The sequence below is a fragment of the Haliotis rubra genome, unplaced genomic scaffold (assembly GCF_003918875.1).
Source record: "Haliotis rubra isolate DU_JTF1 unplaced genomic scaffold, ASM391887v1 Scf1068, whole genome shotgun sequence".
Lineage (NCBI taxonomy): Eukaryota > Metazoa > Mollusca > Gastropoda > Lepetellida > Haliotidae > Haliotis > Haliotis rubra.
The window spans coordinates 21,857-46,183 of NW_025764968.1; the positions used below are offsets into that span (position 1 = coordinate 21,857).

Below are 24,327 nucleotides of genomic sequence, written 5' to 3' on the forward strand. Positions count from 1 at the left end.
TTTTGCCATTGGGGGGATATTGATGACTTTGTCTTCTTGTTGTCATTTCCATGGCAACAAGTTTGACTTAAACTGAAATTGGTGATAGTGCTCCTTTCTGGAGCAGAACTTTAAAAACCTTTCAATACTCTCCTTCCACTTTTCTATATACACACCTAAATATTTGACATAATCATAACTCGTAGACATAATCATGAAGAGTATTTTGCCATTGCGGGGGATATTGATGACTTTGTCTTCTTGTTAAGTTTGATTTGGTAATTTGTGGTGGGGATTATGTCACCTTAGTGACAATGCTTGTTCTACCACTCCTTATCACTATCACATCAACATTTGACCATCCTATCTCACCATCATTCTACTATCCAGTTTCACTATCCAAGCAGTATCCTACCATCCTATCTTTATTCTACCATCCTACCTCACCATCCCTCATCATTCTACCATACAACCTCATCATCCCCTCATCATTCTACTATCCAATCTCACCATCTTATCATTATTCTACCATCTTATACTGAAATTCCACCATCATGTCCATTGAAAGCTTTGCTGGCGTTACCATTGACAGAATGGATTGTGTGGTCAGGTTTTGTGTCCAGGTTGATAGTGAGTAATTATACCTCACAGTATCCATCACAGGCTTTGTGACCAGGTTGATAGTGAGTAATTATACCTCACAGTATCCATCACTGGATTGTGTGGTCAGGTTTTGTGACCAGGTTGATAGTGAGTAATTATACTACACAGTATCCATCACTGGATTGTCTTGTCCTGACTGACTCAATTAAAGATCACCAGCTTATGGTCTGAATATTGTAAAGTGCTTCATCAAGCAGCAAGACTCATCAACAGCTCTTACCTCTGTTGACATGTCCAGGTATTCACCAAACCAACAGTGATTTGACTGTTTTATGTGTAAGGAGCTTTCAGTGGGCACTGGATTTCTTCACAGTTTGTTGACAGGGGTGGAAATGAAGCCACTTAGCTTTGTAATTTACCTGAACTTTTACCACATAAGGGATCATTGTCATATTAATGAAGAATTTATACACATCAAGCTTGTCATGTAATAATTTCCACAAATGTATGTGTGCAGAACTCTATTGTGAAAGGAGCAAAAGACCAGACTGGATCAATGAACAATCAATAAATTTCATCTAAACACAGACATTTAGACTTACAACAGAAAATATATTGGGTAAAATAACTGACATCAGCAATAAGTAACAGGCACTTCGATTTTGCTAAGTGCACTCACGACTGTCCATGTAACAGGCGTCTGTCTGTTCTTGACTTCAGTGTAGTGTATGAAGCTGGCACTGATTTAATGTGTTTCCAGACACGCATCACAGGTTTGTGATCTCAGGAAAAATGTCCTTCAAATCCAGTGATAGTTGAATTGCCATTAGTTGCAAATGTATCTAATTGCAACATGTAGAACATCCCTGGATATGTCAGTATATTAAGTAAATATATCAGTAAACATGACATTACTATACAACATGATATGAAGATATTCAAACAGTTATTCAATGATGAAAATGAGTGCTAAAGATAAGTATTCAAATAAAGCTTAATTCTAACTAGAATTATGTTAAACAATCATGTGCGAGTGCAAACCTAAAGTATTTACATTTTCAAGTGCAATTATACAACATAGACAGTCATCCCTCTTTGCGATCCCACGGAATCGGTTAAACCGCTGGGTAATTCTATCAAAAAAGTTGCCCAGCGATCACACATCTTCACGCCATCAACAATAGCATATCAACAAATCCGCTGTTGAGCTGAGGTTAATCACGTTGTTTACTAGGGAAATTCAGTGCGGATTGCAACGAACAGTGTTCATCGTACATAGCCAGGATTTTGTCAGATGTTCAAAAAGATTTCAGGGTTTCTTGAATAATCAGACGAATACTGGAACATCGTAATAACTTATAAAAGAAAACTTTAACATAAAGACAATTGCCATCAGCCGAGTACTTACAATGCTATCTGTAATACGAATGCAACACACCGTGTTATAGCGCGGGTAGACACTGCCATCTGCAAATGTATGATATCAGAAAACACATGATAAAACACTCTTCCTTGATTTCATTATATTTGATGATATCTAATCCCATTTGTATTCATTTTACAGTAACATTTGAAACAACTTCCTCTCACCCTGTTTGTGAAGGTCTGCTTTTCGTGCATACCGTGATGGCACAAATTTCACATTATTCTCAGCAATCACGAATTGATTACCACCTCATCATCCAAAACCCTAGCCCCGCGTTATAGGCTCATTGAAGTCATATTTGACAATTAATTGCCAACATTTTGTTCTGACAATCAAAGTACCTGGAAAGCCAACATTGACTAGTCAAACTTTTCCACATGTAAAATGTATCCAGCCATGTAACGCAAAGTGCTAAGCCTGTTAATTATTTATTAGATATGTTCCTTGAAAACATGCATTATACTAAATGCGATACCCATATATATTATGTCTGTTAAAATAACTGTTTAAGATGTAAATTAATTTTGATAATGGAATAGAATTTCGTTGATGTTATATTTTCGGATCATTTCTAACTGAATCACTTATACATTGGACCAAACCATGTGTAAACAGGAGATTGCTACTTCCACCTTAACTGAATAAAAGGTAGCATAACAGGAACAACAAATAAACTATCATGTCTAGTGATGTTGGATTGCAAGTTTGCTGTACATTAATCTATTTCCATTCACAAAGTTTGTCTTTTCACCTCCGATGGTACAATATACAATTTGGTACAATTTGACTGGGCAAATAAAATAGCAGTTCTGTTATGATAAATCCTGATAAATCCAACTTTATACCTTCATATAACATTGATATTACTTAATATAACAAAAATACTTTCTTACTAGAACAATGTCATTAACTTCATATGAAAACATAGAAATGTCATATAACATGGAAAACTAATTCACCATCATCTATAACACGAAATGTTACGTCAGTTCTACAAAACGCAAGCAAAATCGGTAATGAGTTGAGTTAAAAACACATCCAAACTTCCATCAATTGTTCTTCTGAGTTGTTGAATAAAATGGTAAACAAATCTTCTAACAGTCAAACTGTCAGAGGTATTTGGGAGATCAACAAACTACATGGCCATTGACAGATAGCTGGGTATTCAATTCTCCTGCTCCCTGGATGACATTAGAGGACATCGTTGCCACACACCATCCAGTTCGGCAGCTAGTATGTGGAACATCTCTTGGCATATCAGTGCATTAAAATCTCTGCAAAATTAACATCAACAAAAGCTCCAAAGAGTTATGCTGCACATAGATGTGAGTTAGGCAACAAAAAACAACAGTGTTGATGATGGCGATGGATAGAAATACCACAAAGAGGATGTTGTCCAACTTCTGAGCATCCAAGTTTTGAAGTCTGCCTTTCATCTTGGACACCTCTGTAGAGTTATCCCCTCTGTCTTGTCGGCCACAGATGAAACTCTCTTGTGATCTCCCTGGAGTTGGTTGTTCCTGATCCTGAGGGTTGTTGTGACAGCCAGGAGTGCCAGGAAGCTTTGAAGGAGGATACAGATGAGATAGATCATGATCTTTGGAACTCTGGTGGATGTCCTTGGCATGATGTCGTAGACAAAGTTGAGGAACACAGCATGTGACACAAAGATGGAAATCAGAAAGGATACTTTCTCTCCGGAATCTGCAGGAAAGATGAAGACAAAAGCATTCATGATGGAGGTCAATGCCATGGGAATAATGATGCTTAACACATAGAAGAGACTTTGTCTCTCAAGCGTCAAGGTCACTGATTGAGAGCAATTTCACTGAAGTTTGCATCTCCTCTTGTCATTTGTATTAATGTCCATTCAGACTCCTTCTTTATATATGAGCTGTATTCATTACGGGGTATAGGGTTAACATGCAAGTTGATATAGTCTCGATAGGTATGAAATGTTATTTAACATTTCTGTTCATCAAAAGGAAACAGAAAGGCATCAGTCACACATATGGTCTTGAACATGTCGGATGTGAATGCGAAAACGCTGCCATCATCATTATGAAAGATCTGGATGAGAGCAGAGACGCGTCACTCACAGCATTTAATAAATTAACTTGCGGTAGCCATACTTGATGAGGCTCAATGTCAATGCTTCCATTATTAAGTGCCTTGTTCCAGGACAGACTGGGATCAGTCCAGTTACCTGTAATGACTCCAGTGAATGTTAGAAGCTGTTCCACAGAATCAAGGTCCAATATAGCTCCAAGTATAAAGTAAAAAGAAACATTTACTTTCGAATGTCCAGGAGGAAATGGTGGCTTCTTAGCTCTTGTGTAGTTCATGGAATCCAGTATTTCTGTCCATGTCTCTCTCAGCTGTTGGCATGCCACGAGATTTGTGAGAGATATCCAGAACAGATGGAAAAACATTGTCACTGTCAGTTGTGTTGTGAAACAAACTGTTAGTTTCTGTGAAGGCCAGACTCTCAAATGTAGTGTCGTTGGTAATATGGTAAGAAATATTTTCTGTTGTATATTACTTCTGTAGGCATTCATCCAGTGAAAAACATCCACACCGAACCATGAGGTTGTGTTTCTAATTGCTGTAAATGATTGATTTGTTTAATGTGCAGAATGGTTTAGAATGTTTGAACAGGCATAATGTGGAAGAATTGTCAACACAGTTCTTAGCTCACCTGTTCCTCTGGCGTGAGTGCCTCTGATAAATGACAAGAAGTCAATCTATAGGTACACACATAGGTGCCCAGGAACTTTGATTAACAATGGTACCTCCACAGAAAGTTACTTTAGAGGAACATTGTGGAACAAAGAAGGATTTCATAGGTTACTTCACAGGAACATTGTTCATCAAAGAAAAGTTTCATAGGTTACTTCACAGGAACATTGTGTTACAAAGAAAGGTTTCATAGGTTACTTCACAGGCGCATTGTGGAACAAAGAAAGATTTCACAGATGTTTTCACAGGAACATTGTGGAACAAAGAAAGATTTCATAGGTTACTTCACAGGAACATTGTTGATCAAAGAAAGGTTTCATAGGTTATTTCACAGGAACATTGTGGAACCAAGAAAGATTTCACAGGTTACTTCGCAGGAACATTGTGGAACAAAGAAAGATTTTATGGTCTGGCCAGACTTTATGATTACATTGATAACGTGTCATGAAATTCCATTTCCTTATTCCTGCAGTATCCATCACTGGATTGTCTGGTCCTGACTTACTTAAGGGTAGTCCATATATGGCTGTAATACTGCTTATTGCAGCATCAAACAAGACTCCAGCTAAGACTGGTCAACAGCTCACTGTGCGTTGACATGCCCAGGTCATCACCAAACCAACAGCGATTTGTTTTATGTGTAAGGAGCTTTTAGTGGGCACTGGATGTCATCACAGTTTAATGAGAGCATGTTGAATCGAAGCCATATAGCTCTATTACTGATGTTGTTTACCACATAATGGATCAGGGTGTGATTTCACTATTTACATCGCTGGTGAAAAAATGGCTGGTGCAGGTTATCTTTACTCACAGTTGCACAAGGTGCAGAGAACAAAAGTCCTCAAACATCTTAAAGCTGTCATCATGTGTTTAAATTGAGAAGTAAGCGAATGGAAGTCATACGTTATCACTCCACATGACTTGTTACAAGCAGAAACATTTGTGTACTCATAAATCAGTTACGTAGCAATGATCATATTTGAGATTTGTAAATAAAGGTAACGCAAACTTGAAACACAATCATTCATCATTTATCATCATGGGATCAGGCTCCGTTGAATGTATCTGAGTACTTTTTATGAGAAGTGCTAAACAAGTATTTATGTTACTCTTTAGAACCACTGACATTATTTTTGCTGCAACCAAACCTATAAGCCAGGTACTGGAATAAAAACGATTTTGCACCCCTGACTGGATCAATGTCATACTGATGGAGAACTTGAAGACATCAAGAGTGTTACTTAGTGAATCCCAAAATCTATGTGTGCAGAACTCTGTTGTGAAATGAGTAATAGACCAGACAGGATCAATCAATAATCAATACATTTAATTTACACACACACACATTTACGTTTACAGTGACAACAGAAACTACATTGGGTAAACTGACATCAGCAATAAGTAACAGGCACTGTGATTTATCTAAGTGCACTCACGACTGTCCAGAATGTTGTCACTGCCAAATGTCTTGTAACAGGCATCTGTCTATTCTTGTCTCCAGTTAAGTGTAGTTACTACAAGTATATTCACAACATCTACTGCCTCACAACAATCCCCTTGTTCATGAAAAGAAAGTTTTTAACACAAGGGAAAACACCTATGAGCGTTAAAGTTTCAGAAAAAAACAGGTAAGCTTACATTTGGCATTGCTTGGCTTGGGCATCAAAATCAAAACACTTACAGCTCTCTAACCGTCAAATTATCAAAGAAGTTTGTAATGTCAGGAAAAGATGTCTTTCATATCCAATGATAGTTAATTTGCTAAAATGTGGTATGCAGTTTTCCTGCCAATAGTTGCAAACAGATCTACAGTAGAACACGGATATAACGAACTCCAAGGGACCAAGAAATTTAGTTCGCTACATCCGTTGTTCGTTATTCACATTTGACCGCCATCTTGGATTGTAGAGATGTAGACATTCACAGACATTACCTATATCATGTTGATAAATATGAAGTTTATTTTTATAATAATATTGAAATAATACAACTACAACTTAAATAAATTTATTTTTTAATGAAAATGCAAGCTTACATTTATAATGTCCAGATAAACCACGAAAGAAGCAAAAACTGTAGCGATCTTTTTTCCATTTGTGACATGTCATAACATGCCCGTGCCTTTTTCTTCTTTCTCTGATTCATTTTTATGTAATCATGCTTTCCATTCGTTAACATGACACAACAACAGGAAATACCTCCGTTTTCGAAGCTTCGTATGAATAACATGCGAGGCGAATCGTGTGGTGTCTGGTATCGTTCGACAGCTCTGGAACATCAACAATATCACTGTACCCTTGCCGAGAGTATTTTCACAGTTGTAAAAGCGATTTTATTTGATAAAGATTGGTTTCTAATGACGCTTTTTCGCCACAGTCTGCTATAAGGATCGTGATTGGTCAAAATCAGACACGTGACCTAAGGCAGCCAATCATACTACGGCAATGGATACCGTCCTCGTCAACGAAAACTTTCGTTTTTCATAACGTTGTGGCCGATTATTCGGCCTGCGGTGTTGAACGGGTTAAACACGATATGTTTGTTTTGTTAATTAATTAATGACCATCAAACAATGTTGATTCACCACCAACAAGATTGATGTATACTGTACCGCTAAGTGGCTGAGCTGACACTGAGTGAGCTCGCTAATCACGTCGTTTATTGGGTCTTGCGGGTAGTAAATCAGTTCGCTATAGCCGTTAATTCGCTACTCTTGAGTTCGTTATTCACGTATAATTTTAATGATATTATACAGGACTGTTGACGGGACTTTTAAATTTGATTGCTATATCCGTTTGTACGCTATATCTGTGTTCGCTATAACCATGTTCTACTGTAATTGTAAAATCCATATGTAGAACATCCACAGGTATATCGGTACGCTAAGTATATATATCAGTAAACATGACATGAATATATTTACATAACATCTGATGATATCAAAACAGTTATATCATGACAAAATAAGTGCTATAGATAAGTATGCAAATTAAGCTCCATTTCCAACTGGAATTATGTAAATATGTAAATCGCCTAGTGCGGTTACGCGACAACAGAGTTGAGATCTTGATATATATCTACATATGACATTGATAGCTTGATACAGAAGTATCAATTATTTGCTAGAACAATGTCAATAACTTGATATGACAATATTCAAAAGTCATATAACATGGAAAACTAATTCCATTAACACTATCATCTACAACACAGAAATACATGTTAATTTTGCCAAAACTAGAGCAAAAAAACTATAGTTGGTTCAGTTAAAAACCACATCCAAAGTCGAATCAATTTTCTCTCCTGTTTCTTGAGTCAACTTGTAAACAAATCTTCTGACAGTCAAATTGTCAGAAGCCCTTTGGATGTCAAGAAATACATGGTCATTGACAGATAGCTGGGTATTCAATTCTCCCGCTCCCTGGACACAGTCACCACAAAGCATCCAATAGCTTCCCTACCTTATGTGGCACATCTCTTGACATATCAGTGCATTAAAATCTCTGACAAATTGACATTAACAAAATATCTGAAGATATCCAAAATGTTTTTCTATGCACAAACAAGTGCAAAACAGACATATACAACTTTCCAACTGCGGTTATGTTGCACATAGACATGAGTTAGGCAACAAAAACAACAGTGTTGATGATGGCCGCTGATAGAAATACCACAAAGAGGATGTTATCCATCTTCTGAGCATCCAAGTTGTGGAGTCTACCTTTCATCTTGGACACCTCTGTGGAGTTATCCCCCCTCTGTTATGTCTGCCACAGTTGAAACTCTCTTGTGATCTCCCTGGAGTTGGTTGTTCCTGATCCTGAGGGTTGTTGTGACAGCCAGGAGTGCCAGGAAGCTTTGAAGGAGGATACAGATGAGATAGATCATGATCTTTGGAACTCTGGTGGATGTCCTTGGCATGATGTCATAGACAAAGTTGAGGAACACAGCATGTGACACAAAGATGGAAACCAGAAAGGATACTTTCTCTCCTGAATCGGCAGGAAGGATGAAGACAAAAGCATTCATTATGGAGGTCAAGGCCATTGGAATAATGATGCTTAACACATAGAAAAGACTTTGTCTCTCAAGGGTAAAGGTCACTGATTGGAAAGGATATCCCTTAAAGAATGCAACTCCACTTGTCATTTGTATCACTGTCCATTCAGAATCCGTTCTTTATATATGAGGTGTATTCATTATCGCGTATGGGGTTAACATGCAGGTTGATATAGTCTCGATAGGTATGAAAGATTAACTCACATTTCTGTTCATCGAAAGGAAACAGAAAGGCATCAGTCACACATATGGTCTTGAACATGTCGTTTGTTTGTGCGAAAATAGTGCCATTATGATTTAGACTCGTAATGAAGGATCTAGATGAGAATAGAGACGTGTCACTCACAGCGTTGAATAAATTAACTTGCGGTAGCCATACTTGATTAGGCTCAATGTCAATGTTACCATTGTAAAGTGACTTGTTCCAGGACAGACTAGGATCAGTCCAGAAAATGCTAATGTATGCAGTAAATGTTAGAAGTTGTTCCACATAATCAAGGTCCAATATAGCCCCAAGTATAAAGTAAGTAGAAACATTTACCATCGAATGTCCAGGAGGAAATGGTGCCTTCTTGGCTCTTGTGTAATTGATGGAATCCAGGATTTCTGTCAAAGTCTCCCTTAGCTGTTGGCAAGCCACGAGATTTGTGAGAAATATCCAATACAGACGATAAGACATTGTCACTGTCAGTTGTGTTTTGAAAGAAACTATCAGTTTCTATGAAGGCCAGACTCTCAACTGTAGTGTCATTGGTAGGCATTCATCCAGTGAAAAACATGATAAGTGAGATTGTGTTACAAACTCCTGTAAGAGATGATATGCTTAATATAGAGAATGGTTTAGAATGTTTGGACAGACATAATGTGGAAGAATTGTCAACACAGTTGTTAGCTTACCTGTTCCCTGACGCGAGTGCCTCAGATAAGTGACAAGGCAATCAATATTTGCACACATAGGTGCCGAGGAACTTTCATTAGAAAGGATAATTCATCTCCTGGAATTGACTGAAATGGCTTTAAAGAGAACATTGTTAAACAAAAGAATGGTATCTCCACACAAAGTAAGGTTTCATAGCTTACTTCACAGGAACATTGTGCATCAAATAAAGGTTTCATAGGTTACTTCACAGGAACATTGTGCAACAAAGAAAGGTTTCATAGGTTACTTCACGTGAACATTGTGCAACAAAGAAAGGTTTCATAGGTTACTTCTCAGGAACGTTGTGCAACAAAGAAAGGTTTCATAGGTGACTTCTCAGGAACATTGTGCAACAAATAAAGGTTTCATGGGTAACTTCACAGGAACATTGTGCAACAAATAAAGGTTTCATTGGTTACTTCACAAGTACATTGTTGAACAAAGAAAGGTTTCATTGGTTACTTCACATGAACATTGCGCAACAAAGAAAGGTTTCATAGGTTATGTCACAGGAACATTGTGCAACAAAGAAAGGTTTCATTGGTTACTTCTCAGGAACATTTGTGCAACAAAGAAAGGTTTCATTGGTTACTTCTCAGGAACATTTGTGGAACAAAGAAAGGTTTCATAGGTTACTTCTCAGGAACATTGTGCAACAAAGAAACGGTTTCATAGGTTATGTCACAGGAACATTATGCAACAAAGAAAGATTCATTTGTTACTTCTCAGGAACATTGTGCAACCAAGAAAGGTTTTGTAGGTTATGTCACAGGAACATTGTGCAACCAAGAAAGGTTTCATTGGTTACTTCACAGGAACATGGTGCAACAAAGAAAGGTTTCATAGGTTACTTCTCAGGAACATTGTTGTACAAAGAAAGGTTTTATAGGTAATTTCACAGGAACATTGTGGAACAAAGAAAGGTTTGATAGTTTACTTCACAGGAACATTGTGCAACAAATAAAGATTTCATAGGTTACTCCTCAGGAACATTGTGCAACAAATAAAGGTTTCATTGGTTACTTCTCAGGGACATTGTTGAACAAAGAAAGGTTTCATAGGTTACTTCTCAGGGATATTGTGCAACAAAGAAAGGTTTCATTGGTTACTTCACAGGAACATTGTTGAACAAAGGAAGGTTTCATACAGGAACATTGATTAACAAATAGAATAGTCTACTGATTATCAAGTTTTTGAGCTGTGTTACCAGTTATATGAATGAGCAATGAAAATGATCTTTTTAACACATGTCAAAGGTTATGTTGAACTATATGTTTACATGCTAGATTTTCCAGAGACGTGTATGGTTGTCCTATATAGACACATTCGCTGCCATATCCTCCAATCCAATTTAGGGGCCATACTTGTGCAGACTGTCTCATTTAAAGGAATGAATTTTGCATCTGTCTATTTGAATCAGACTCCAAACAAGGTTCTGATGACAAATTGGTTTGACATGCATGCTGTCATGACACATGACACGTCAAAAGTTTCGATGGTCACACAGGTAACTAGAATGGTGTTTTTTTGCTGCTGTTGCTTCAGACATAGGCACATCGGGGATATCGTTTTGTTATCCAGGCGAGCTATAAATTCCATTTGCGCTTGTTATGCAGAACATTTGAGTGTAGATTTGTATTGATAATGGCAGAATGTGATTGTATTTGGCTGGCACTTAGAAATATTAGAAATGTGAAATAACACACTAAATTATAACAAGAAATGGACTCAGGTTTACATACTGATGTCAGAGGGTATTATGATCAAACAGCCTTGATATAAGTAAACACTACAAATGGGATAATTATGGAAACTCACTGAGCCTGTGCTGTACTCGTAATGATTAAATGCTGATTTTTCTTTCAGTTGGTCAAATATATTGTGCCAGTACCAAACTCATTAACCCGCGCCTCATTAAGGAATGTTTAAGTGTTTTTTCATTTGCATTTTGTTTGTTTGTTTTCAGTTAGATCATGTTTCAATTGAGGACTGTGATTGTGTTTGGAGCGTGACTATGATCTGTCCAATATTTTCTATATTTGTAAGCAAGTGTTGTATTATATCTTTTATCATTCTGAAATGTTTGTTATTTTGTATGTTTAGATCAAATTAGTGTAAGCTATATTTCCTCTGTTGAGCTCATAAACTTTTGATTATTTTATATCAGTAGTTTTCAAATTATGAACAAGGTTTAAGAGAGACAGATTGAAAGTAGATTGCATTCAGCTGAAATCATTGCTGTATCATTGTTGTTTCTACTTGGGGACTTGTAGCTGATAATTTAGTTAGTTGTATTCCCTTAGTGATGTTCATGATCACAAGACAAAACTTTGAAGCAGGTGTAAAATGTTTAGTTGATCATCATTAGATTCATAGCAAATTGTGGAGTGAATGAAGTTATAATTGAATGGTAATGTTATCATTAGTAATGTAGAACAGTGTTGCTGTTTGAAGGGAAGGATATTTGTGGTAGTGTTTTTGTTTAGCCTTACAGCGTATGTGCTGACTTTATATATCAAAGAAATCAGTCTGAATTTGTTATATTAAATTTATGATATCTGTCTGTAATCATGGTGTGAAACATTTCATTTTAATTACTTATTTTACTTGGAGTGAACACAATGAGGGTTTTCCAAGGTTAATGTCTGTGACTTGTGTTGGAAGAGGCAGTCTGGAGTGAACACAATGAGGGTTTTCCAATGTTAATGTCTGTGACTTGTGTTGCAGGAGGTGGAGTGAACACAATGAGGTGTTTCCAAAGGTTAATGTCTGTGACTTGTGTTGTAGGATTTGGAGTGAACACAATGAGGTGTTTCCAAGGTTAATGTCTGTGACTTGTGTTGTAGATGGGGAGTGAACACAATGAGGGGTTTCCAAGGTTAATGTCTGTGACTTGTGTTGTAGGAGGTGGAGTGAACACAATGAGGGGTTTCCAAGGTTAATGTCTGACTTGTGTTGTAGGAGGTGGAGTGAACACAATGAGGTGTTTCCAAGGTTAATGTCTGTGACTTGTGTTGTAAGAGGCAGTCGCAGTGAACACAATGAGGTGTTTCCAAGGTTAATGTCTGTGCCTTGTGTTGTAGGAGATGGAATGAACACAATGAGAGGTTTCCAAGGTTAATGTCTGTGACTTGTGTTGTAGGAGATGGAATGAACACAATGAGGTGTTTCCAAGGTTAATGTCTGTGACTTGTGTTGTAAGAGGCAGTCGCAGTGAACACAATGAGGTGTTTCCAAGGTTAATGTCTGTGACTTGTGTTGTAGGAGCTGGGATACACCTTGTGGAGAAACTGAAGCGGAGTGAACAGAGGCGTCAGAAACGTTTACGGTACTCCCCGAGTGACTCCCAGCTTGAGATCAACCGACATCATTACTTCCGATACCGGCGCCTTAGTGGAGATGCAACCAAAGACACGTCTAAGACTGTGGAATGGGAAGGTACTTAATCAAGCAGTACGACTGCTGATCAAGTATACCGCTCAATGTTTGATAAGAACAATCAGATCCTATATCATTCTATTTAAAAAATCACATATTTCTGGAAACATTCTGCGTTTCATTGAGAATTTAAAAAATATCCTTATGAAAAGTTGAGTTGTATAGATGAAAACACACAAGCATTTTAAGAGTATAAAAATATCTTCACCTGATGAAATCTTATTTGGTCACGTGAAAATTTAATTCATTTGGTGGTTTCAAATGAACTAGAATAAACCCTACTAATTTCTATCCTATATGAAACCAGATCTGTCAGCATGTTTGAGAGACATTCACCCTTTTTATGTGTTTCTGTCCTTGATGTCTCATCAAAGAAGAATATTTCAAAAACTCTCTTGCTCGCTTTGATTGCCGACAGTAGGGCTTGTTGTTGGATTATGGTGTTACAGTATGACCTGGCCTTGAGAATGGGCAAAAGGTTATTACCGTTGACCTTATCTTCAAGGTCACCACGACAGTTTGAACACTGTTCAAACTCTTGTTAATCTGATATCTCATGGACTGTGGAACCCAATGTCTTCAAATTTGGTGGACCCGTGAAGATCCGGGGTAGAATAGGTCTTCAGCAACCCATGTGCTTGCCATAAAAGGCGACTATGCTTGTCGTAAGAGGCGACTAACGGGAACGGGTGGTCAGTTTCGCTGACTTGGTTGACACATGTCATCGGTTCCCAATTGCGCAGATCGATGCTCATGCTGTTGATCACTGGATTGTCTGGTCCAGACTCGATTATTTACAGACCGCCGCCATATAGCTGGAATATTGCTGAGTGCGGCGTAAAACTAAACTCACTCACTCACTCACTCAAATTTGGTCACAGCCTACATTTGGGGATTTCCCAGACACCAGTTGATTTGGGTGACCTTGACCTTATCTTCAAGGTCACAACGACATATTGACCACCTTTCGAACTTATTTAAAAGCGGTATCTCATAAAACATGGCACCCAATGTTTTCAATTATTTGACAGCCTACATTGGATGATTTTGCAGACACCAGTCATTTCAGACATCTTGTATGTGACCAAAAATAAAAAGTAGCAAATGTAGATATTCCATTCTTTAGCGGCGGGGACATTGCCATATATCAGTGGCAAACACTTGTTATTTTGACTTGTATTTCTTAACATGAGTTTTGCTAGGTGATTTATAAAATTTTACTGATATGAATTGTTGACAATATTGGCTAGGTGATTTATAATTTATGAATTACTGATATGAATTGTTGACAATATTGGCTAGGTTATATATGATTACTGATATGAATTGTTGACAATATTGGCTAGGTTATATATGATTACTGATATGAATTGTTGACAATATTGGCTAGGTTATTTATGATTACTGATATGAATTGTTGACAATATTGGCTAGGTTATTTATGATTACTGATATGAATTGTTGACAATATTGGCTAGGTGATTTATGATTACTGATATGAATTGTTGACAATATTGGCTAGGTGATTTATGATTACTGGTATGAATTGTTGACAATATTGGCTAGGTTATTTATAATTACTGATATGAATTGTTGACAATATTTGCTAGGTTATTTACAATTACTGATATGAATTGTTGACAATTTGGGCAAAATAGTTGATGAACAGATGTATGAAACCATATGCAACTCGCTGGCATACCTAATCACAGGCTTTGTGTTCACAGAGGGCATCCACGAAATAAAAACCAAACGACCTCGTAGTTTGCCCAAAAACATCTTCCGAATCGCAAATGGCAAGCGAGTTTCCAGTCCTGGGAAGACACATGGACAGTCGACCAGCCCAGATCAGACATCTCCCACGAAGTCATCACCTCCAAAGTCTCTGCCAACCACTAAAGCTCAAAGCCAGGTCACAGACCAGTACAAGTCTCTACCCCCTGGTCTTGGAAATGATGCCTTAGTGCCAACTAGTCCTGGAAATGGAAATTTATTAGGTAGGACTTCTATAATTATTCTGATGTAAAACCTATTTGTATGATAATATCCAAATATCATAAGTTTATAACTAAATTTGTCCACATGTCACTCAGAGAATATTGTTACTCTCTCTGCAGCGTTCACACTCACGACCAAAACAGTTATTTAATGAACACTAGTTCATACCAGCATCCAGTTGACTGTAGTTGTATCAGTTCCTGATTCTTGTGTTACACTCAGTGAGAAAAGGCAGGCTTGTTTATCTTAGCTGCAATTTTCATTTGAACTGAAAGACATGTATATTGGATGGACATTTCTGATTTGAATGAGTGAGTGAGTATAGTTTTACACCGCTTTTAGCAATATTCTAGCAATATGGGTGAGAGACACCAGAAATGGGCTTCACACATTGTACCGATGTGAGGAATCGAACCCTGGTCATACGCGGGATGAGCGAACACTTTAACCACTAGGTTACCCCACCGCCCCTGTGATCTGATAGTTGACAGATAACATAGTAGGGAATATGGATTACAACATCTTAATTATGCTGTAATAACAACAGATCCTTATTCCGTTGTTAAGCAGGACCAGACTTGCTTGACAACAGTGTTAGGATGTATAGAAAAACATTGCTATTACAGTGAAACATGGGTGATATATGCACTTTTGTCTACTTTCTAAGGTATGTGTTGTGTAGAGGAAAGGCCTGGACATGTGGGCCATCAGTTACTGTCATAAAGAATATTATTCTTCCCATGTACATGTTCATTTTGTCCATACCCGTGAAGATCCGGATTAGAAGTGATCTAGAAGGCGACTAACTGGATCGGGAGGTCAGACATGACATCGTAGATCAATGCTTATGCTGTTGATCACTGGATTGTCTGGTCTAGACTCGATTATATACAGACAGCCGCCATATAGCTGGAATATTGCTGAGTGTGGTGTAAAACTAAACTCCTTCACTTTTTTTCACCAAGCGAAAAGTATTTTCCATTTCTGAAGAAATGTTTTCAATGACCTTCTCGATATAGTCTCAGCCAACACCTGATGTCACACAAGCCACTTTCATACTGTCCATCCTGTAGGCCACAACCTGACCGATGACCCTGAATGTCAAGAAAAGCTATTCACCAAACGTTTTTCTATGTTACTAGTCAGAGATATGCTGCTTTCAAACAATATGTTATGTTTCTGGAAACTGTTTCAGACACACCAGTATTTGAACACTCTGTAGTCGAATTGGAAGAATGGAAACAGACGACTCTTACTGGTGCCAATATCCCCTTCAGCCCTTCTGACCCACGCAGGAACTCTCTAGACAAAGTTGGGAACACTCTGGATGAGCCTCGAGGTACATCCATACACACTGACACTTGCAGCATACACTGAAACATTGATAGATTCACAACACATAGTACACACAGTACACACATTAACACACATTATATCCATTTACACATAGTACACACACATTACACACACATTTACACACACCAGCACTCATATTTACACACATTAGCACACATATTAACACACATTAGCACAGCACAACACACATTTTACACACAGTCGATACATTTACACTTAGTACACAGGGCATACAGTACACACATAGCCACACACGAGCACACATATTTACACACTTTAGTATACAACACACAATTACACACAGCACAGTACACACATTAACACACAGTCGATACATTTACACTTAGTACACAGCATACAGTACACCCATACACACACACGAGCACACATATTTACACACTTTAGCATACATTACACACATTTACACACAGCACAGTACACACATTTACACACAGTCGATACATTTACACTTTCTACACAGAGCATACAGTACACACATATACACACACGAGCACACATATTTACACACTTTAAGAATACAGTACACACATTTACACACAGCACAGTACACACATTAACACAGTCGATACATTTACACTTAGTACACAGAGCATACAGTACACACATTTACACACCCAGCACACACATTAACACACACAACACACACAATCAAGATAGTTTAACAGAAGACAGAATCATCAGCATTATTTGGCTGATTTCACTCATTGTCACTTTGTCATTATTGGCTGAAAAAAGAGGAAGCTTGAAATCACAACAATGCTCAAAACAAAATCTTTTCTTGATACTGTGTCAGTGCCCTTTGTTATGTGATGCATCACTGACAACAATCACTCCTGATGCAAATCCCAATGTTGACTTGCACAATGTGTGCGTTTGTTTCTTTTAAATAAATTATTAATAATAATAATGTGTCCATTTATATAGCGCCAAACTCCACACTAGGCATGCTCATAGAGCTAACAATCAAGGCACAGCACATTATTACCCCGGATAACCCAAGCTGCCTGTTAGGCGCTAGAAGGTTATAGTCATATGACTTTTTGCACCGGGTACCCATTTTCTGCTGGGTGAACAGAGTCAATTTTGAACAAACTCACTTGCCTAAGGTGAGACCACATGTGTCACATGTGCTTCGTTGTGGGGCAGGACTCACGTCCTAGAAACCCTCAGGAGTCAAGCTGCCAAACACGGTCACCCATCCAAGGACTCTCTCTGAGCTCGACGCTGCTTAACTTCACCGATTTGGTACCTGAGCTTTGAAAAACAGGACCACACGCCGCCACTGATTGACTTGCCTTTACATGTGTTTGTGCTGGGTTGCAACCAACTGATACCATGACTGTTTTACAATGATTCATAAACCCATGCTTATAAGACAGTGTACTATTGTCTCAATGTGGAGCAGACATCTACTGTGGAGATGGGTATTGTCATTGTTTATTTATATTCCTTGACTTCAGTGAAAAACTAATTAAATTGCCACGTCAGTGGGCCTTACATTAATTCATTGCCCAAATAACTACTCATCATCTGTCCAGTTTTGAAGTGATGAGCTCATAGGCAACATTTATTTGCCAGAATATGTAATCCTTTGTTATTAGAGTTTACAGTCTATAATTCCCATTGTTTGCATATTTTCAGGAAAATGGCTGAGAAAATACTCTCTAGTGAAAAAGGAACAGAGTGATGATTATTTTCGGCAAGGGACCAGATCTTTCTCTGACTCCTTCACGGACTCTGGACAGTCCTATAGCTCTGAGGTGAGACTCGACATACCTTGGAAAGAACATTTTTGAGTAATTCCCACAGATCATGACTAATGTATTTCCAGAGGCAGGATGGGGCCCTACTGCTCTGTGATAGGACTCATCCTGCCCAGGGCAGATCCCAGAGTCAGTGTAGTTCTGTAGCTCAGAGGTAGGACTCATCCTGCCCAGAATAAAGGATAATGTGTGACTTATTCCCAGAGTCAGGGTAGTTCTGTAGCTCAGAGGTAGGACTCATCCTGCCCAGGGCAGATCCCAGAGTCAGGGTAGTTATGTGGCTCAGAGGTAGGACTCATCCTGCCCAGAGGAAAGGATAATGTGTGACTTATTCCCAGAGTCAGGGTAGTTATGTGGCTCAGAGGTAGAACTCATCCTGCTCAGAAGAAAGGATAATGTGTGACTTGTTCCCAGAGTCAGTGTAGTTCTGTAGCTCAGAGGTAGGACTCATCCTGCTCAGAAGAAAGGATAATGTGTGACTTATTCCCAGAGTCAGGGTAGTTCTGTAGCTCAGAGGTAGGGACTCATCCTGCCCAGGGCAGATCCCAGAGTCAGGGTAGTTATGTGGCTCAGAGGTAGGACTCATCCTGCCCAGAAGAAGAAGTCATGAGTGACATATTCCCTATAGCTCTTAGGATGAGAGTTAGTGAGTAACTTTGACTGAAAATGCCTTTCAACAGTAAACCAGTTATATCTCAGCATGTGAGCGTAATGCGAGAGTAGAGATGTAAGTGATGCTGGACAGAACCACTGTGATGAAACAGTAAGCCTGTGGGACACTTGTAGCCCAGTGGAGTCTGGTGGGCATATCACAAACATATCGCTGTGTCTGTTTGCCACGATGATATTCATGCTTCGTCAGCCTAATACCAAGCCACAATTTGTTTCATCTCAGCAGTAAACATCTAGGTTTTATTTTTTCCTAACTCTATATGAACATCAACATTCAAATGATATATGAGTGTTTGAAATCAATTGAAAAATATCGTCCAAGATCAATTTCAAAGTGCAAATGTTTTCCCAATCAGTATTAGAACCGTATAGATCAGGTTAATAAGCAGATGCTCTACCTCACAGCCACCGAGCCAACAAAGTCCTTGGGGCTGAATTATCTATTTATAGTTACTGTCATTAAATTTATTTTACTTGCGCTTCAGTTATTGTTATGTAGCTTCATTAAATGATCATCTACATTATAATTATCCATCATTGACGGTTTATATGTTAGGGAAAACACTTCCCCTCGGTTTTGGTAGAGAATGTAAAACCTAGGGAGGAGGGAAATCCTCATCTCTACCAAAACAGAGGGCTAAAGCCCTCGGGATTTCTCCCCTCGCAAAGTTTTACATTCTCTACCAAAACCTCGGGGCATGTTTTCTCCTATACTAAACATCTGTGACCTGCATCACTCTGACCTTGCTTCCTTCGACAGGCTGACACACAACATACAAGGAATACTGTTCAAAGCAAAACCATTATGCGACATTGTTTCAAGATGTTGATCAAAATAAGGACATTAATGTTTTAGGCTCATTCTTTCCATGCTTATATGAGATAAAACTATTAGCACGCAGTCAATAGGTGCCAGTTCTTAATGATACATGATATCTGATTTTCAGGTTTCAAACAGAAGCACAGTGTCAGAATCCGGTAAGCACTAGTTTGTTGTATATGCGTATATGAGTTTTAAGTTGAATTTTAAAACATATGGAATGAAGGTACAGTATGTTAATAAGTGTTACATTTTAATACCCCTTGCATTTTGTATTGCAATTGTCTTCATGTACAGGTACTTCAGGGCAACAATATCATTTTCATGCAATTTGAAACATTTTGCAGTCTACAAATATTGTAGTTTGATAGTGAGGCAGGGTAGAATGGAAATCTAAAACTTCACGTGACAATAAACAAAAATTGAGAAAAAGTTAGTGTCACTTCATGGCGACCAAAAATCAATGGAGAGCGTTGTGATTTTGCTCCGCATTTAAACTCACCATGGTGATATAAGGAGTGGGCTTTTGCTACATATTTGCATATCAACAAAGATAAGTAAACCAAGTATTTGATTTTCACCATGAATGTTGATATAAGTCTCTGGAGAGCTAGAATTGGCTGTTTTTGTCCTCACAGCCGACGACCACGTTGTTTTTACCCCAGTATACGGATGCCCGGTGGGATGCGTGTAGGATGTTGCCTGTTGTTGTTGATAATGACTTTACTCATTGTATCTGGAGACGTGGAATCAAACCCAGGACCTCCTAAAACACCACATTCAGTCTCAGATGTCATCGTTGAATGACAAGTTCGACAAGTTTCGTAACGACATCAGCGAAAAATGACATACATATCACATTCTGGATCTAGTGTTGTTGACTATTTTATTCTTTCTTCAAATATATTTGATAATATTGTCGATAGGAAAGTTTGGCAACGCACTGAGTCATACCACCTTCCATTGGTGTGCTGTTTTAAGAATATTATCCCATCAGTAAGTAATAATGAGATTCCGAATTCACAAAAAATTGAACCATATTCAAGGATAAGTTACCGGCTTCCTCGGGATTGTCAAATTCCATATCAAAGTTATCTCCGCAGTAAATATGTCATAGATATGTTTAACACATTTACTTATTTTTCCTTATCCTGACTCATGTATTATTGCTTGTCTCCTTCCTTTCCCGAACGTTAGTGGAACACTTGTATCTCCTTTTTGAAGCTCCCTTCAAAAAAGCAGACGTAAAATCACTACTCACCAAGAGTTGTCTCCCTCTCGGTTTTGGCGGGAAAACGGCGCCACCCGTCTTCCCACTCTTCACTCTTTCCTTCTTCGCCCTAGTGGACGGTTGGGAGAGCACCTGTGTCTCCAACACGGCACTATATCCTTTGATAACTTAGTTATTTCCCTATAAGTTACCTTTATAAGGTTTCAGGGAGTATCCTTCTACAATATGGTTTGAAATTTATTAGTAATTTGACTGTTTATTCACGGTTTTACGTGATTGTTCAGTTTGTTTACATTTCATGAAAACCTGTTTTCGTTGTAGGTTTAGGTTATCTGCTGCAGACCCGCATTTATTATTGTGCCCCAGTACTTCCAGCTCTCGCTGTAAATTATGTCAGCAATTAACACAAATTGAATTTAATAATTATTATTTCTCTGTACTTAGGCGTGCTAAGGATAAATCCAGACGACTTTTGCAAGTCATGGCTAAACCGGCTGAGTCCCTAAAGAGCTGTCTATCGTTGTCAGACGACATACTTCCATCCAGTGACCTGCCGGAGGCGTCCTCAGAAGATGGGCGTGGGATGAGGTCCGCCATTACGTCGAAGAAAAGGTCTTCTACGTCGGACAACTCCTCAACCCATATGAAGAAAAAGAGGCCATCTTCGTCGCAGAAGAAGCCTTACACCCCTAAGGCTTCAACCAGCTCTACGGGGAGTTCTTCACAGACTACGAGGACTTTTTCGGCCGAAATCGTCCTGATGGAAGAGAGAGGCTTATATGATGAGCCGTTGTTGATCATCCCAGAGATACAGCATAAGTAAAGGAAGCAGGCCTCAGCAACGGTAACGTCAGCAGCCCTCTCTACGCAGTCCGAGTTACCTTCTACACTGACAGCAGAGATCCATGAGGCACAGCGATCCCTGGACCATATCGCTACCATCTCAGATACGACATCACTACAGTCGTCGCAGACATTCAACCCCGGGGCCTTTATGCAGCGAGGGAAATGATGAGAAGCGCTTCGCACAGGAAAGAACCTCGCATGATGGACAGCCAGGCGGCTCTCATGCTCAAGTCATCAACCTCAGAGAGGATCCAGTGCTGCACGAAGGACCCACACTGATGATACATCTGAGAGGCCTACCAGAGAATCTAGCTCTAGGACTAAGAGCAGATCTACACTACATGACGTCAGCAAACCTGCGCGAAGGACGGCACGCTCTTCAGAACCAAATAGATCGTCATCAGATGATGAGGCTAATGAAGAACCTTCACGCAGGCTACCCACTTCACAGAGGAAGAAACCTACACCGCCTAGAAGGTTTAGAGAGACATCTCGGGACTCAGACCCTCAACAAAATCTCTCACCTGCGCGAAGGTCATCTGAATTATCTTCAAGGGCGTCAACAACACCTCGCAGGTCGTCACGGGATTCACCACTTAGGAATACATTGCCAGGAAGGCAATCCCGGCCTAGAAGACGCTCACCTCCACGCAGGTCGCCATACAGATCGCCTCTTAGAACTACACGTAGTTCAACATACTCATCCCCACACAGATCGCCACGTAGATCGCCACGCAGATCCCCAACAAAGGATATTCAACGATCTTATACCAGTGGACATGATACAGAGGACGATGGCGGTATCATATTTTCGGACTCAGAGATAAAATATTGGATGGCTAATGGACTGGACCTAGCGTCACCCTCTAAGGAAGAGAATGAAGCATTTACGTACCTAATGAAGGACGATGATGTGGACACTATCACTCTACCTCCAATTGATCCGATCTCGGACGTACCAGAGGATCTGGATGCAGCCTTTAGAAAGGCAACTAAGTTCCAGTCTCCTAATATCCCACAGTTCAACGCAAAGAAGTTCTCACTACATAACATGGATCCCTTTATGAAGGCACAAGAAATAGATGAGAACTATAAAATCATCAACGACTCCCGGACCAAATCTTACAAGATTGATGACAAAAAGCTGGCACAGATAGACACTATGACCAGAAGGATGTTCTTCGGACTTAACAGATCCAGGGCAATTAATGAGACGCTCATCGCCAAGTTCAGGAACTCTACTGCAGAGGAAGACCGGATGATTTATTCTGCCCTACTAACGCAGAAAAAGGACCACCAATTCATGTCGGAGCATTTATCATCCATATCAGCAGCATTGACGCTCGCTAGAAGACAAGGACTATTGTCGTCATGTAACTGGAGTGAACGCTTCACTAAGACTCTGTACAGAGCTCCATGGTCTACAACATCCATCTTCGCAGGGGAGATTGACGAGGTTGCCAAGGAAGTCACTAAGGAATCTAGGGAAGTCTTGATGATCAAGTCCATTGATACACTAGCCAGTGTCATCAGACAGACGTCCCAACGCTACTCTGGCAAATCTAAATTTGCAGGCATCCAGAAAGCAAGAGAAAAGAAAATGGGGACCTCCAAAGGAGGAAAGGATTCTTTTCGTCGCCCATCCGGCAACTATAGAGGACGATCCGGACGAGGCAGGGCACCCAGAGGTGCCAGAGGCTATAGACGATGAAGGACGGGTTCGGAACGACTGGAGTCTTCCACCCCCAGCCGTTCCTGTTCAACCTTCCCAAGTGGGTGGACGTCTACAACGCTACTGGGAGAACTGGGGAATTCTTCAAGATCAATTTGTATCCAACATCCTAAGAGACGGATATCATATACAACTACAAGCAGCCCCTCCATTAACAAACGCACCACAGAGGTTCAACTTTGCAACCCATCGGACAGAGAGGCTACAAGAAGCGGTCACATCTCTACTAGAGAAGGACGCTATAGAGGTGATAGACCAGGACCAGATCTCACCAGGATTCTACTCCCCAGTTTTCCTCGTACCAAAGAAAAACTCCAAAGAAAAGTTCTGACTAATTTACAACATGAGGACATTCAACAGAGATTATCTACGCAAACCAGCAAAGTTCAACATGATTCATTTGCCTCAACTACTACATCTCGTCCGTCCGTTGGACCACATGGCCAGCATAGATTTACAGGACGCATACCTGCATATTCCTATACATCTGGAATCAAGGAAGTACCTCAGATTCCTACTAGATGGACGACACTACCAATGGAAAGTCCTGCCATTTGGAATATCATCGGCCCCCTGGTTGTTTACAAGAGTGACGAAGCCCATAGTCACATACCTACATCATCGAGGTCTACGCAGTGCGTTCTACCTAGACGACGGGATTCAGGCTCATCAAGATCCCAGTCATCTCAGACTACAGCTGGACTTTACCATCAGGCTTCTCACTC

At 39.4% G+C, this 24,327-nt stretch overlaps 1 protein-coding gene across 1 annotated transcript; it reads left to right on the forward strand.

Annotated features, from left to right (window-relative positions):
• Positions 1–12,587: 12,587 nt before the first annotated feature.
• Positions 12,588–21,717, forward strand: LOC124279223. The gene is made up of 9 exons (XM_046715037.1): positions 12,588–12,603; positions 12,809–12,841; positions 12,990–13,163; positions 14,891–15,160; positions 16,357–16,500; positions 18,180–18,298; positions 19,921–19,951; positions 20,432–20,483; positions 21,594–21,717. The coding sequence occupies exons 1-9, from the start codon at positions 12,588–12,590 to the stop codon at positions 21,715–21,717; spliced, it is 963 nt and encodes a 320-aa protein (XP_046570993.1).
• The last annotated feature ends 2,610 nt before the right edge of the window (positions 21,718–24,327 follow it).

Excerpts from the sequence above, each read along its gene's own strand:
- LOC124279223 (XM_046715037.1), top strand. Across the intron at positions 13,164-14,890 it reads TAAGACTGTGGAATGGGAAG|AGGGCATCCACGAAATAAAA; the intron begins GTACTTAATCAA and ends TTGTGTTCACAG. Across the intron at positions 16,501-18,179 it reads CACTCTGGATGAGCCTCGAG|GAAAATGGCTGAGAAAATAC; the intron begins GTACATCCATAC and ends GCATATTTTCAG.